Source organism: Juglans microcarpa x Juglans regia, chromosome 2D (assembly GCF_004785595.1).
Source record: "Juglans microcarpa x Juglans regia isolate MS1-56 chromosome 2D, Jm3101_v1.0, whole genome shotgun sequence".
Taxonomy (NCBI): domain Eukaryota; kingdom Viridiplantae; phylum Streptophyta; class Magnoliopsida; order Fagales; family Juglandaceae; genus Juglans; species Juglans microcarpa x Juglans regia.
Genome location: NC_054596.1, coordinates 40,447,409 through 40,464,778, shown reverse-complemented (window position 1 = coordinate 40,464,778; position 17,370 = coordinate 40,447,409). Strand labels below are relative to the sequence as shown.

Here is a 17,370-nt window from a genome sequence, read left to right as displayed (position 1 = left end):
TTATATTTAACTTATAAACCTATATTCTAATGGCACATTATGAGATGATGAGAGGATGATGAGAATTGAGATGATAAATAGATTTTTTCATATTATATATATGTTGCGTTTGTACAGTGAGTTATCTAAGTATTTTGTAAATAGTAATAAAAAAGTAATAATAGAATATTAAATAGTAATAAAAAGTAAGTAAAAAGTAATAATAAAATAATGAATAGTAGTGAAGTCTCAACTATTCTCAGTATCCAAACTAGACATGAGTCTCTCGTTTTAATTTGATTGCAAATGAAAAGAATTTTGGCAATAGATAGCTTATGAATACTGAAATTACCCAAGTACCCCTGTAATGCAGCGGAAATATCTACCAATTCGCTCAACAAATTGGTTAGTTGTTAAGCATGCAATTAATTTGATAAACAATCAAATACATAAAATAAATAAATTGCATAACACTAAGATTGGTATCGAATGGAAACCCTTTAAATAACTCTTTAAAGATAAAATCCTATGGGACAGCCAAATCCAGGAAAGTCAATTTTATTATTTGAAAATCAATTACAAGTACTCATCAATTACAAAACTTTTACAACTTGACTCTCTTACTTGCCCAGACAAACGACCCGTTTGTCTTCTACCGCGATAGCAGCCAGAACCTTTGGCGATCTTCAAATATTGCCTTTCCTCCTAGAACTCTAGGGGCTGAAATCCAATCACACGATCCTCCACGCACGAAGTACGATCACACTCAAAGAGATATCACAAATATGAAAATTTACTAAGGAATTTTCTCACCAAACAATGCACTAGAAAGTGCTTTAGAAAATATGTAGATCTGAATCACAATGGATCCTAACCAGTAGGATCCTTTAAATAAACAATCTGAAAAGAGTCCCAGTTGAAGTAGAATTCTGCTGACGGGCAAAATTTGTCGCGAAGACGTCTCCTGATAGATTGCTGACATGTCGCGATAACTCTTCTCTATAGTTACTAAACTGTATTCAACTTCTGTTCTGGATAATTGCAGATCTTTTTGAATTCGAATTTCATGTTGCTGACTTATCTAACCAACCTTAAAGACTCCTAGATAAACTTAATGTTGTTTAAAATAAAGTTAATAATTATTTTACATTCATTCAAATTCAAACTTATTGATAAGATAAACTCTATCATTTTAGTCACCTAATCCTATACAAACTTATCAACTTAGTCACCTAGTCCTAGCCAAACTTTACATCTACAAATACAATAATGCCAAACAAATAAGATTCTTTCTATTTTAATTCAAGTTAATAACTATCGATTTAGTTGAAAATGTGAATATTAAATGGATGGTACTAATATTCATGTTTGGATAATATCCATTTTCCAGTGAAATTGGAAGATCCTATTCCAAACTAAATACTTTTTTTCAAAATATTCGAATAATTATTCTCGACCAATGTCTCAACATAACTAAATAAATTAGTGGAAGAATTCTCGTGCCACTTGACAATTTATCGAAAAAATAATACATGTTTTAAGTCGATAATCACGTTGATTTTATGAAGAAGATGAACTCAATAAGTGAAAATCCACGTCTATCCTATGACTAATACAACTCAACTCTCCTTAATCCTTAATGGTATATCCATATGTACAAAACTTGATTCAACAACTTGTCATCAATATTTCTTTTTATAAGTCTTGGATTTTTTTTTTTATAAGAATGACTTAAATTACTTTTATATTTGTTCTGATTATCATATGATAAAATTCATCAGAGAACAGCCTAAGTTGTGTGTCTACTTCCAACTTCTGGTTTAAAAACATATCAAATATTAATTTCTCCTATCCATTCTACGTATATTTGCTTTTTTCACAAATAAGATAAGATGAATTGAGATTAAAATTAAAAATTAAATAAAATATTATTATTTTGTTAAATATTATTTTTATTTTAAAATTTAAAAAATTAAATTATTTATTTTATTTTAACTAAAAATTTAAAAAATTATAATAATAAATGAATTGAGAAAAATTATAAAAACAATGATATATAAGAGCAAAATCATGCCTTCAAGGCTGGGCAAGGCTGGGCAGAGGAAAGGAGGGGGCAATCTGAGCCCGAGGCTAATAGCCCAATTTTCACCATATTGTACACGTGGAATCTAACAAAGGATTGTCCACGATTCCCTCAAAGCACACGGCCTTCTGAGGGAATCCATAAGCCCAAAAGCCATAGCCAACACTCAACCTATTGTACACATGGAATCTAACAAAGGCTCGTCCACAAGGACATTATGTAATCTAAAGCATATCGGATCCAATAGTACGAAGTTGTTCTGTTCTTTAAATCGATGTATTATTTACGTAATTTAGATATTAAGATTTGATTTATAATATTTAAATTTTAAAAATTTATCTTTTAAATTAAATTATATCATACAAGCAATATATAGTGTAGAGACTCTAGAATTAAAGATATACAAGAACTGAGAGGACCGACCGTCATCAACAGAAACCGGCCGTCGAACTTAGGAACCAGTCAGAACTGATGAAGAACCGATTAGCTGACAATAGAAAAAAGAAGAAATTGGTGTCAGCCGATTCGGTTCTGGTCTGAATTAGTTTCAAATTGCAAAATCAGCCAATATAATATATATGTGTAATATATATATATATATATATATTTGAGATAAAGCGATGCCGTTTCATTTAAGTTTAAGTAAAACGATATTGTTTTACACATTATATATACAAAAAAAGTAATTAAAACAACATTGTTTGGTCTTAAAAAAAGTCGTAACTTTATCCTGTTATCTTCAACCTCCCCTCCCCTTTTCATCTAGAGTCTCTCTCTCTCCTCTCTCATAACTACATTCACGCTCAGCTGCCGATGAAGAAACCATCGGGAATGGTACAACCGGTATTCTTCCCACCCATCGGCCGGTTCAATCGTCTTCCTCTAAAAAACTTTCATACTGGTCGGTTTTGGTTTTTTTCAAAAACCGAACTGCTACAGTCGATTTTCACCCCTAACTAGAATAACAATACTCCCATATTATGATCTTTTTTCTTTATTTTATTATTTTTAGTCACATTAGCTTATTAGATATGCTTTAAGTAATTTTATTAATTAATTATTTAAAAAAAACACTTAAAACATGATAAATTAGTTAATACGACTAAATATAATAATCTAATCGAGTAATATTATACATCACACTCTCATCATATTTTGATCACACTAATTAGTACGTGACATATTAATCAGTATTAGATGATAAAGAAACATGTAATAAATTATCATTTTAATAGTGATAAATGTGTCATATCATATTTAGTGGGATGAAAGTAGAATGCTAGTATAGTGTATAAATTTTTTCTAATTTTTAAGATAAAACAAAAAAATCACTTTCTAATCTGATATAATTTGTCAAAGTAAATTATTATATGATCCATTAATTAAGAAGTGGTACAATAATTGAGAAGCTTGTTGCCAGCTTTCCTCTAATCTCTCCTTTTTTTTCACAAAATCATGAGTCCTTTTCCAGTTTCCATGTCAATCAATGTTAAGTACTCTTTGAGTGACCGGTGGTTTCATTTCAAACCAGCCTTCCATACACAATAATGCAAAAGAGTATTATCATGATGAGTTGTCCCGCATTAATGTTGCTCATATATATTTTATCAATTGTTTTACTTGCTCTTGATATAAAAAGATTGTACTTTCATATATTAGAATGATTTTATAAAATCTATTAAATTTATTTTACAATAAAAATAAATTTATACAAACTGTTTCAGTTTATTTTTATATAATATCATATGTCAGAAATATTAATTTCTTGGGGGTGTGAAGATGAACTAGCAAATTGACTTGGCAATTATGAACTCATGAAGAATATCACAGAAAATAGGCCCCCTACAAGAAAATTTGTCTTTTTTGGCACTAATAATCGTCGCAAATAACCTATAAAATCGCTGCATTTAATATTTTTCAGTGATTTTTACTACATTGAACGTTCATAGCAATTGTTTATTCATTTATAAGTTGAACCAGCGATAGACAAAACTCGTTTAAAAAAATTATTTTTTTCGACGTGTTTTAGTCGTCGCAAATGCACAAAAACTTACCGGAACTAGTGTGATCTATTTACCATTAAATCGTTGAGAAAAATCAATAACAACAAAAAATTTTGTCGCTAATACTCAATAAATCGCCGCAAATGACTAGACATTTTTCCACCAATTATGTATTATTTTTGGTGCTTTTGATTCGCTGCTATTATGACAATTTTTGCATTCGACATAAAGAAAATGTCGCTACAGTTACAATTGTTTGTTGCCACGATAGATATAAAAGTCGCCGCAAATAAATAGCATTTGCAGCTTTCTTTTTTTTTTTTTTTTTTTTTTTTTTTTGCGGCGATCTTAAAATCGCTGGAAATAACTTATTTTCTTGGGTGAGGTAGGTAGGATCGACTACCTTAATTTAAAAAAAAAAAATCTACACAATCTCTTACTATTCACACAACCTCCACACATCACACTTTTTTTAATTTTTATTATTTTTTTCTTTTATAAAATATTTAATATATAAATAATGAATAGAAGAATTGAATTATTTTAGAAAGAATAAACTCAAAAAAAAATTAAAAAAAATTAAAAATTTTGAAAAAATTATGATGTGTGGAGGTTGGAAAAGTTGTGTAGTATTATTCAATTTTAAAATAAATTTTCAACCCAAACGTTGAAATTTCCAATTTGAGGGCCAGCTAATTCAAGTTTACAGAAATTGTGACCAATTAGAGCAATTTTCAACTCCGAGTTCGTCAAGATTTGTTGACAAATTAAGAACAAAAATACGTACATCATGTTATCCAATTTTTCAAATTAAAGCATTACTAGCTTTAGGCCTCAAATGTTTTTACAATGGTCGTGAACTCATCTCATCTAATTATTATAATTTTTTAAATTTTTATATAAAATAAAATAAACATTTAATTTTTTTAATTATAAAACAAAAATAATATTAAAAAAATATATTTTAACAATATTTTATTCAATTTTTAATTTTAATCCCAACTCATCTTATCTTATCTATGAAAACAAACGAGGCCTACCGACGAATATCCATCCTGCAAACAGTTACTGGTGAGATCGGACTTAGCTGCTAACCATATATCTACATTAATCATGATTAATTAAGTTCCAAATTATATAACTAACTACTCCACGCACCAACAAGCTGCTAATTAAGCTACTCACAACACATGAGCCACTTTTGATTCTCTACAATTTCTTTATTCAAACGAAAAATACAATTATTTGCGATAAGAATGAAATTAGTTTGATAGAAAATAATCATTTTTTGTCAGAAATAATTAGTTACATATATATATATAAATTATTTAATTTATAATAATAATAATATTCTAAACACTAAAGTCTTAGAGATTGATGTCATCAACCGTTACGTACAAACACATATATATACTAGTAGTGGTTTAACGTGTAAAACACGTTTGTCACGTTTGCCTAATTGGAAGAAAAAAATAAAATTCTTGAAAATAATATATCCAAATTGTAAATAAAGTGTGACTCCCTACATGCAGCACAAAATCTTAAATAATTGAATTAGATGTTAGTTCACAATCATCAAGATTGAAAAAGTATATAAGATTGATTAGTAAATAATCTAATTATTATGAGATTTAAATTATGTTAAAATTTCTAATTATTTATATGATTTTATTCTCTTAAAAATATTTAATAAAATTTCATCATTTATTTAATAATGAAAGATTAGTATTTTATAAATTAAAGTTAATTTTAAATGTATGATATGATATTTATATTTTAATTATTTATTTAAGTTAGTTTATTTTCTATGTTTTAACATTTATCGTTGGATTAAATCACTCAAGATGAAGGGTTGGCTGACAAAATCAGAAGACTAAAATGATAATGACAAGTCAAATAAGAGTGGCTGACAAAGTGGAAATGAAAAATGTAAAAAACAAAAAGTAAGGCTAAAATTATAATAACACTTAACTATCTAGGGCATTGATGGAATAAAAATGTTATATATTATATTATATATATATGGGTATGATTGTGGCAGGCATGATAGTATATTATACAAAATGGGATAGGAATTAGAAAATTACAAAGTAATTAGAAAAGCAGTATGACAAGTGAATTAATTATTGAAGGTGCAGATCACCAACCCCAACCATTGACGACTTAATTGGACTATTATTATTATTATATATATTCAAACCCCAACAACCCAAAGATCCAATCCAGCACCAGTCTTGACTCTTGATGATCCTTTTATCCACATTTATTTTCCATAGAAAATATTGTCTCTTCCACCAACCACGTCCATGACTGATCTCTTCCATTGATCGATCGTTCTCATCTATAGTCATCGGCATGACTTTTCAAACCCCTTTTTTGTTTCCTTTCCTCCTTTGTTTTTGGTTTAATTTTCAGTGTTTTGTGATTGTGCCTGCAGCGGCGCAGCCCACCAATATATATGGCTAGCTATCCGATTTGATCTTTGACTTCATGAGTCATGTTAGATATGGACCCGCAAGCTGTATTAATGGATTCACACGCATCAAGCAGTATGATCATGAATATATTCATCTTCATTTTCTACATGGTGTGGATCGAACACATGACAGTACTCAACATGTACGTTAAATATTCAATCTGATAAACCTAAGTATATATAAATATACATACATACATATATATAAATATGTTAACTGTGCTTTCTAAGCGAGCAAAATTATTTCTGCAATTAAAAGAGATAGAGACAACTAATTAATTGATGATCGATCAATAATATTAATTAAAAAAAAACGTTATTTATACTTATAATTTTAACCTACATAATAATACGTGTTGATGACTTATCAACTATTGATCATATGTTGAGTATTATGAAACTTAAAATTTAAAATTTGAATTTAAAAAGAAAGAAAGTTGATAAAATTGATCTAGTACGTAAAATTGTAAATACATATATAGCAGTATTCATATTAATCGACGTAATTAGTATATATAGTTATGCGAAGTTTTGTAGCCACTGCAAAAAATGAAGAATTTTCCTTCAAGGCATCGATCCCTTGTTTTTGACATACATATATATATATATGTATAATTTGTATTCAACTAATATCTGCATGTGTCAAGATCATTTGAATCAATGGATAACATATTGATGTTCGAATCTCCTCCCACCCTATATATATATATATAAACTAATGTATGCATGTGCAATCAATCATTCGTATCCCGAAAATATAAATTCTAATTAAATATAATATGTTGAGTACTTTGTAACGGAGCAATGAATAGCGGGCCGGGTGAAGTAGGTGGAGATTCCTATTCACAAAGCATCGTCAATATCGATATGATCGTCAAGCACTACAAGCCACTGACATATACAATTTGATTAATTCGCTCCATTCGGACCAAACCACATTACGTATATATGCGCATTACAGCTTTTCAAATTCAATATTTGCTCAAAGCCTAAAATGTCAATGTCGATTCAATTAGTTACAACTCTCACACATACATGTGAAAAATTTCTTTATATAGATCATTTACTTTGGAGGTATGGTGGTCTGGTGAGAAAGGTCCGTACAGCTGTTAAGCATGGCCGGTAAGTAAGGCCAGGATTCCTACCTAACTAAGTGAGGTGGCATCTCTCCCCGCTGGTCTTCATTGGTTGGCGGTACTGTTGGAGAAGCCGGCCCCAAAAAAAGCGTTTAAAAATAGAACGGGTTAATGCATGCTACGTACGTACTATATAAAGAACCCACGGAAATTCTTTTAGCTAGTACTTATCCTTTATGATATAGAGCTCAGCTAGCTGCTCATGTTCTTCATCAGCTTTCATCTTTGATGAGCTAGCATCTGTTAATATTATCAGTCTCAGAGCTTTAGGTTTTGCAGAAAACTCTTAACCCTCTGCATGCACGTCCAACGTCTTGTGATCCAACAAATTACAAAAAACATGCTTGGTTTCAGTACCATGATGTTGGAGAATCTTCATGAGCACATCAACAAACTTCTCAATCTCAGTTCTCCTGCACCACTACTACTGCTCTTACCCATAATATGCATATTCTCATACATTTTCATCACCAATAAGCGTTCGCGCAAAGTTTTCCTGATAGATTTTGCATGTTACAAGCCACCAGCCACCCAAATGTGCAGCAAAGAAAAGTTCATAGATCGTTTCAAGATCTATGGAAATTCCAACGAGACCAGCATTGAGTTCATGAGAAAGCTTCTAGGGAGGTCTGGATTGGGTGAGAAGACATACATGCCATCTTATTTGATGAGCGATCCTCCAGATGTGAGCCTTGCAGAAAAAAGGAAAGAGGTTGAATCCGTGATGTTTGGAGCAGTGGATTTGTTACTGGAAAAGACGGGAGTGAATACTCAGGATATCGGGATAGTAATAGTGACTTGTACTATTCTTAACGTGGAGCCATCTCTTGCTGACATGATTGTGAATAGGTATAAGCTGAGAGAGAATGTTCTGATCTACAATCTTACGAGCATGGGTTGCAGTGCTGGACTTAGAGCTATTGGCTTTACCCAAAAGCTACTCCAGGTTCGTTAAAATCTCTCCTTTCTTTGCCTTCGATCTGCATGAATAAAATTATATTAAGGGCAATCATGTTAGCAGCTACTTTTATTAGCTAGTTGGTGCATCAACTCTTTTTTCATTAAAGAAAAAAATAATATAATCTGCATGTCCAAACATATTTTCATTTCAAAAAATTATTTACCTTAATCAAATAAAATTTATTTTTAAAGAATTATATTCAAACAACTTTTCAATACAAATCTATTTATCTATTTTCACAAATCTTTATACAAAATATATTTTTAATAAATTATTCAAAATTCTCCTATATATCTATTTTCGTGAAACTTAATAAACAATTAATATAATACATCTCAAAAAAATCTTAAACATTTTTAAATGCTTTCTTAATCAAACATGCGCAAAAATTATGTACTTTGACAAAAAATTCTTTGAATTTCAAGTACCCAGTTTATATATAATTTGACATGCATGCATGTGTATTTTGAGCATGTTTAATAAGCTGGTACACATTTTATTAATAGATCAATTAATCAACGATGAGATTAATAAAGAGAAAGATTTTTTTTTTTATAATAAAAGGATAAATAAGGAGTTAAACATGAATACGAACACCGTTAACAGGATTATATAACATGATGATAATATATTATAGATTGTTTTGGAGAAAATTATAATATATCCAACAGCTAGTAGAATTTAGAAGAAAAAATCGTATCTTTCCAGCAAGCTAGCTAGCTCTTTAATTTTCTTCTTGGATTGAATTTTCTTGCGTATGAAAGGTCTACTTAGTAGTCAACCTAGCAAATTAATTATTGGCATGTGAAATCATACATACGCACTACACTATCTAGCAAGACAAAAAGATTAATTAATGTTAGATTAGATATACTCATGAGTTATGTAAATGTTGTATATTTTTTTTATGTAAGTATCATATTTACTTTTTTTTTTTAATTTTAAAAATGAATATGCGACGCTTATGCACTGATCTATAACTACAAATATCATTTATCAAACAGAAATTATATGTACAGTACTCACCTAGATATTATTAAAAAAGACCAAATATGTATTCCTTAAGGACCTTAATTAATTAACATGAAATATATCACTCCAATTATTCCGAGCATCATTCTGCTTGGAATAATTGCAAGTTTCCTCACAAACATACAAAATTACATGAAAAATATTATTATATGCAGAGAATAATACTGTTTGTCGCATTGAATTCTTTATATTTTTAGATCACAACGTGTTCTTCTTTATTCTCCTAATCAAACCAGTTTAATTATTAGCGCTTGCTAATTAACTATGTTTTTTTTGGATTCTTTACCCACAGGTGCATCCTAATACCTATGCCCTTTTGGTAAGCCCAGAAAACACCATGCAAATGATCTACAAAGGCAACGAACGGTCAAAGCTCTTCATGAATTTCCCACTTCGTGTTGGTGGGGCCGCCGTCCTCCTCTCAAATCGGCCTTCCGATCATGACAAGGCCAAATACCAGCTCATCCACACTGTCCATACCCACACCGCCAGTCTTGACCGTTCATACCAGAGCATTTACGAAGAAGAAGACCCTGTCGGAATCGGAGGCGTAACCATCACCAAAGATCTCTTAGCCGTCGCCATCGAGGCCGTCGAAACCAACATCCACGCACTTGGTCCCTTAGTTCTTCCCATATCTGAAATAACCCGATACCTCGCAAACTATTTCATACGACACTTCCACTTGGCCGACGTCAAACCCTACGTGCCAAACTTTAAGAAAGCTATAGATCATGTTTTCCCTCATGTCGGCACAAAACCTGTTCTGGACGAGTTTGAGAGAAACCTAGGATTCAACGAGGCAGATGTTGAGGCTTCTAGGATGAACTTGTACAGGTTTGGGAACACTTGCAGTGCCTCAGTTTGGTATGCACTATCTTATGGGGAGGCAAAGGGAAGGATCAAGAAAGGTGATAATTTGTGGCAGATTGCATTTGGATCTGGATTCAAGTGTAGCAGTGCAGTTTGGCGGGCATTGAAGACTGTTAGTTGTGATGACAAGAGGAACCCATGGAAGGATGAGATCAAGGATTTTCCTGTTGACGTGCGGCATATTCAGACTTATTCCGAGTTATTTGAACCCACCAAAAAGAAATGAGAGGACTGGGGATATCACAATCGTTACAAGTGGGGTTTGGGCGGCGTCGGGCCTCCTACATCCACAGTACAAAAAAGCACACGATTGAGAAGGTGGGGTTGGGATTCTATATATATTTGCGTTTATTGCTCTCGTTGTCTCTGCTTTTTTTCCTTTTCTAATTCATCGATGTTGATGATGGTTTCTTCTTTCCTTTTTTTTCTCTTTCATTCACAAAGTACTTGAGCCTGGAAATATATATCATTAGATAAGGAGGATAACTTTTTTGGCATGCATGCATTCAATGGGATATAAGGAGCCGACAGGATGTAGTGGTTTCTTTAAGTCTCAAATAGACAAATTTTTTACGAATCTTTTAGAAAAATGTGGGTCGCACTAAAATAAATTATATTTTTTTAATTATGGTAAAATCTATTTTTTTACAAAGAGACACTTATCTATTGAGATTTGTACAAATCATTTCTCTTTTCGTTTGAACAACTAATTTTTGTTATAAATTGTTGGAATATTGTCTCTTTTTGGATTTTGAAGTTTAAGCCATTTCTCATTTTCATTGATTTGTTTAGGTTACGTTCACTGGCCATAATATTCACAGGTATAAATAATCATCAGTGTTAAGATATAAAATAAATAATAAAATCTACTTTTTTTTATTAGTTTAAACTTTTAAGACAAATGGTAATTTCACATGATATCAGAACAAAGGTCCTAAGTTCAAATCCTGACTCTACATTTTATCTCATTTAATTAAATATTACACATATTAAGCCACCCATTGACAGGGAATCTGGGCCACATGTGATATAAAATAAATAATAAAATTTATATTATTTCATTTGCTTAAGTTTTTAGGATAAGTGGTGATTTCACATTAGGTTCATTTTTCTTACCTTTATTGCCTTTAGCCTTTGGTTAATAGTTGGACCCCCGAGTTATTGGCATGAATTTGAAGGTTTCAACTGGCGTACGTAGATATAGACACATAAAAGTGAATACAGTAACTTTTAATATTGCTTGTATAAATATTTTGGACAACATTAAATAGGCAATAAATAATATAGGATTTACTTTACATATCTATCTCTCTCACATTTGAGTCCATCAAATTTGTATATAATGACTTAGAGAATCTTTCTCCGTTGGCACAAGTCATACATAGTAGCTAGATAAAAAAAATTTAATCATTATTCCCACACACTACATACCACACTTTTTTTCTCTTACAAATGTATGGTATATAGATGATAAATAAAAGAATTCAATTAGTTTCAAAAGAATAAAATTAAACAAAAATAAAATAAAAAATATAAATAAATATGATATATGGTGCATGGGAATGATGAGTTAGTAAAATTCTAATACTCCTTAATTTACCACCGGCGATACTAGCGCTCAATAATAAGATTGGAAAGGCCACTCCAGCCCATTCTTTCATGGGCCATATCTATATGGCCCATTGGGGGTGCAAGTCGAGCTCGGCCCTGATTCAAAACTTTGGTAAAAAGGGCCTAAGGGGCCACAAAGCCTGCCGCCATTTGATTTGACTGCTATAGATGCCGGCTGGCTCGATCATCTACTTAATTGGTTGAACAAAACTCTGTTTTTCAAATCTTCCACGGTGGGGACGTCACACTTACGCGCATGCTGACCATTCTCGTATACATCCAAATTCTAATAATGGAACAGGATGGAATTATTGTGAGTGGAAGTGGGTGGAAGATCAATTCATTCGAACGTACATTACTACGACCTCATGTTTGACTATTTATCCCTTGAAAAAAATAGTAGATGTGAGAATTACATAAAAAATAATAATAATAATAATAATTATTTTTTAATATCATTTTCAAAATAATTGCAAAAAAAAATACAGCTAATTATTTCAAAAAGATAGCAAGCATGCACTTAGCTACCACACATTAAAAATATTCTCAATTTATTTTATCTTATTATTATAATTTTATCAAATTTTTATATAAAATATAATATACAATTTAAATTTTTTAAATATTTAAATAATAATAATATTAAAAAATAATATTTTATTTAATTTATTTAAAATCATTTCCTCTCACTCTCTAAACGTGACGTGAACGTAACCAACGATATATTTCAACGATCGATATTTACACAAGTAGCGTTTAAAGGATCACGCGCGATAACTTGCGTGCGTAGAAAAGATTTTTGTCAAATTGAAAAGCATAAACGTCTTGAGTATAAGTCGGACTTTGTCTAGAAATATAATTCATTTCAACTTATTTTAATTTATTATTATAATTTTTTTAAATTTTAAAATAAAATATAATAAATAATTTAATTTTTTTAAATTTTAAAATAATAAAAATAATAATAAATAATATTTAATCAATGCAACTTAATTTAACTCGCTTTACTCCAAATCGTACCACGTTGGACTGGGTCTCAAAGTGGAAAAATTCCAAGTTTAGATCGATCAACCGACCGATCCATCCGACGTACTTTTTCTGAGGTGGCGGCAGGGCGGGCCCTAGTATTCAAAAGCTCCCACAAAAATATCAAGTAGAATTTTAAAAAATATATATATATTTAATTAAAAAAATTAATTAACTCAATTAAAATATCAAAAATGTCAAATAGATATTATGTAATTATTAATTTTGAAAGTATTCCATATAATAATTATTTCTGACAGTCTCCTTCTAAGAAAATATTTTTTTTCTATCATTATTAGTTTACTATATAATATAAAAATTATAAATAATAAAATTTAAATTTTGGCTGTTCATAAAATTTTTTGTATAATCCTTTGTAAAGGCAAAGGGCCCATTTTTTCCAAATGTATAGGTTATTTATATAACTTTATTGACACTGATGATTATAATTGCTTCTATAACTCATTTGGATACTAAAAATAATATCAAGATATATGTGAATATGAATAAAATAATTTATGAATAAAAGTAAAATAATCCGAATTAAGATGTTTTATTAAGTTTTAAAAAATGAGAGAGAAAAAGTAGAATTTAAGAACATCTGAAAATAACTGAGAACAATTATGTTTCCAAAAGTCTAAAGCATATATTGTAAAACTAGATTTGATAAAATCTTCTCTAAATCAAAAATTTTCTAATAAAGATTAAGTTGTTTATTAGTTAAAAATATAGTATAAAATCTTAATTAGTAAATTTATTTTGCAAAACGATATATAGGAATTGTTTTTAAATAAAAATGTAATGTAAAAATTAAAACTAAAATATTTAATTTTACTTTAAAAAAACAAAGTCTCAATCAAAATTTTAGCCTAGACCCCGGAACCTACTGAGCGGCCCTGGCGGGCGGGGTAGGAATGCAAAATGGCCTTCAAAATGTGAACAAATTTGTCGATAAAAAGCAGCAATTCCGCGGCATAGGCGCTAGTAGCATTACTGCAGCATATACTCCAATGGCACTCAGTACTCCAACTCTCTGGTAGTTCATTTTGAGCTTATGCTCTTGAACTTCCACGTTTATAGATCTCCATATATCTATATAGAATCTCCAAGTTTTTTGTTTCTGCAAAGAAATTAAACCGTTAGCTAGGGCACAGACGTACACCATGTTTGGTTTCACTATGGTTTTAGATCATAATCTGGCAAGTTTCCAGCTTGCACCACTTCTCATTTGCTTAGCCTCCCTGATTTGTCTCTTGTCAAATATTATATTTTTCATCACCAAACGTTCACCGAAAGTTTTCTTACTAGATTTTGCTTGTTACAAGCCGCCACCCACTCAGATGTGCAGCAAAGAAAAGTTCATAGAAAGGTTTAAGATATATGGGAACTCAAACGAGGCCAGTATAGAGTTCATGAGGAAACTGTTGGGGAGATCGGGATTGGGTGAGAAGACATACATGCCATCGAATCTGCTGAGGGATCCTCCGGATCCGTGCAGAGAAGAGACTATGAGAGAGGTTGAGACAGTGATGTTTGGGGCAGTGGATTTGTTACTGGAAAAGACAGGAGTGAATGTTAAGGAAATAGGGATAGTAATAGCCACAACTAGTAATCTTAACGTTGTGCCGTCTCTTGCTGACATGGTAGTTCATAGGTATAAGCTTGGACAGAATGTTCTGGTCTACAATTTTACCACCATGGGATGCAGTTCTGGACTTAGAGCAGTAGGCCTTGCCCAAAAGCTACTCCAGGTTTGGTAACTTTGGTTAAATGTCTCAGTAGTTGTACTGCCCCGATCTTCCACCTCCTCCCCAACACCCCCCCCCCCCCCCCCTCCCCCTCTTTTTCTTTTTCTTTTTCTTTTTTCTTTTGGCAGATTTTTGCATGTTGCTCTTCCTCTAGTACTACTACTGTTTTGGTAGTAATTTCATAGAGAGACAAATGTTTTTTTCAAAAACTTAGGTTGATCGTGTTTTTGGTGTTTTTAGAATCAAGCATTGGTGGCGATTTTATAAACAAATGATCATCAGAAATCTAAGATATAATTTGTGTGGTGTGTGTGGTGTGTGTGTGTGTGTGTGTATATTATACACTGTTAATTGCTCCAATATGACAAGCTGCTAAGATTCAAGAAAAAAAAAACAAAAACTAATTTCAAACAGTATACATAGTGGCCTCTAGGCTCTAGCTAAGAATTACAAGTAATATTGGTTGGATTCAGTAGTTTTCCCACTTGCTAAAGGTGTGTATACGTACGTAATTATTGTATGCATGTGATCTTGTCTCACAGGTGCACCCTAATACGTATGCCCTTTTGGTTAGTCCAGAGAACGCTAAGCAAACAATCTACAAAGGCAACGAGAAGTCCAAACTCTTCATAAATTTTCCATTCCGTGTCGGTGGGGCCGCCATTCTTCTCTCAAACCGGTCGTCCGATCATGACAGAGCAAAGTACGAGCTTATCCACTCTGTCCACACCCAAACTGCTAGTTCCGACCGTTCCTACAAGAGCATTTTCGACGAAGAAGACTCCGAAGGAATTTGGGGTGTCACCATAAGCAGAGATCTCTTAGCAGTGGCCATCGAGGTTGTCGAAGCCAACATCCATGCACTTGGTTCCCTCGTCCTTCCCTTATCTGAGAAAATCAGATACCTCACAAACTATTTTATCAGATACTTCAACATCGCCGATGTTAAACCCTACATCCCAAACTTCAAGAAAGCAATAGAGCACGTGTTCCCACATGTCGGCACAAAACCTGTTCTGGACGAGTTTGAGAAAAACCTAGGGTTCAAGGAGGCCGACGTCGAAGCTTCGAGGATGAACTTGTTCAGGTTTGGGAACACTTGCAGCTGCTCTGTTTGGTATGCGCTGTCTTACGGCGAGGCTAAGGGGAGGATAAAGAAGGGAGACCGTTTGTGGCAGATTGCATTCGGGTCTGGATTCAAGTGCAGCAGTGCAGTTTGGCGAGCTTTGAGGACTGTTGGTGATGACGAGAGGAACCCGTGGAAGGATGAGATCGATGAGTTTCCAGTGGACGTGAAGAACATTCAAACTTATTCCGAGTTATTTGAACCGACCAAAAAGAAATCATGAGGACTGGACTTTGGGATCGATGCACGGATTCATAATTTCATAGAAACGTGGGATTACACGTCAACGTACGTACAGCACCAGGAAGAAAATAAAATGCCAGTGGGAATTAGCGATAGATCACTTGTGATCTGTCGGTTTGGCGAGCTTCCGTAAGTCTCGCTGCAATAATTTGTTTCCGTCGGTTTTAATATTTACTGCTGCAATAGCTTGTTTCTGTCGCTGTAATATAGGGAGGCTGGGGTGGCAACTCCAGAGTAACGCGACATGAGAAGTCGTGCATTACACGGATACATATCCCGAATCTCGTGCAATTTATACCATGTTCCTTAACTGGCCTGATCTTGGGATTACTATGAGTTCGGTAACTCTGTCGGCTCTATAGCTAATAATAAGGTTTGATTTTAGGTAAATGTTTTAACTAAAACAATTTCATAAAAATAAATTTATCAGCGGAGAACGTCTGGCCACGAAGAAGCTCCAGCTTGCTTTCCCGCTCACGAACCAGTGCACCATTTCTCGTCTCCGCTGGCACGTCTCCGAACGTTTTCGCACGTCTCTATCGCTCGAACGTGGTGTCTGCGATGGCGATAGCGATACCAGTCCACCTCTTCTCTGCGTGGACTCCATTGAATTCTCCCTTAATTAGTACGCATAAGAAGCCTTCACCTAAAAATCAAAGGAAAACGAAAGTAACAAAACGAGGTGACAGTTAAATAAATTGCAAAAGATAGGAAAATTGTTGGTAAGAAAAAAAAAAAACAGAGAGAAAAGAAAGGGGTACTCGAGAGCTACACTATTCTTGAATCTAAAATTGAAATCGACCCGGCACCAAGAAGTGAGAACTTGACGAGTGAACTCAGCTCCGGTAACCCAACCCTCCCCCAGTCTTCTAGGAAGTCTATTCCGATGATCAAACACTCTCACAATTCACTCGATCACACAGATTTCACAACAAAGATTAAAAAAAAAAAAAAAGTGTAAAAAAGTACAGCGTAAATTTTCCTTTAAATTTTAACGAAACTTCAAAAAGTAGAAAACAAGTACCGGAGATGCACACATTGATAAATCCGAGTTGGATCGAAAATGATCGATC

General features: G+C 32.5%; 2 protein-coding genes and 1 long non-coding RNA gene across 3 annotated transcripts; 2 read left to right on the top strand and 1 right to left on the bottom strand.

Moving 5' to 3' along the window:
• Nucleotides 1-553: 553 nt before the first annotated feature.
• On the bottom strand, nt 554-15,509 carry LOC121248954. The gene is made up of 3 exons (XR_005937554.1): nt 15,380-15,509; nt 11,766-11,770; nt 554-564 (listed from the first exon to the last, which is right to left on the bottom strand). It is a non-coding gene; the product is annotated as an uncharacterized LOC121248954 (long non-coding RNA).
• Nucleotides 7,832-10,986, top strand: LOC121248952 (3-ketoacyl-CoA synthase 2-like). The gene is made up of 2 exons (XM_041147580.1): nt 7,832-8,623; nt 9,963-10,986. Exons 1-2 carry the CDS (start codon nt 7,976-7,978, stop codon nt 10,767-10,769), a joined length of 1,455 nt encoding a protein of 484 aa, XP_041003514.1. The 5' UTR covers nt 7,832-7,975; the 3' UTR covers nt 10,770-10,986.
• On the top strand, nt 14,139-16,681 carry LOC121248953 (3-ketoacyl-CoA synthase 20-like). Its single transcript, XM_041147581.1, has 2 exons — nt 14,139-14,931; nt 15,471-16,681. The coding sequence occupies exons 1-2, from the start codon at nt 14,344-14,346 to the stop codon at nt 16,275-16,277; spliced, it is 1,395 nt and encodes a 464-aa protein (XP_041003515.1). The 5' UTR covers nt 14,139-14,343; the 3' UTR covers nt 16,278-16,681.
• Nucleotides 16,682-17,370: the final 689 nt, after the last annotated feature.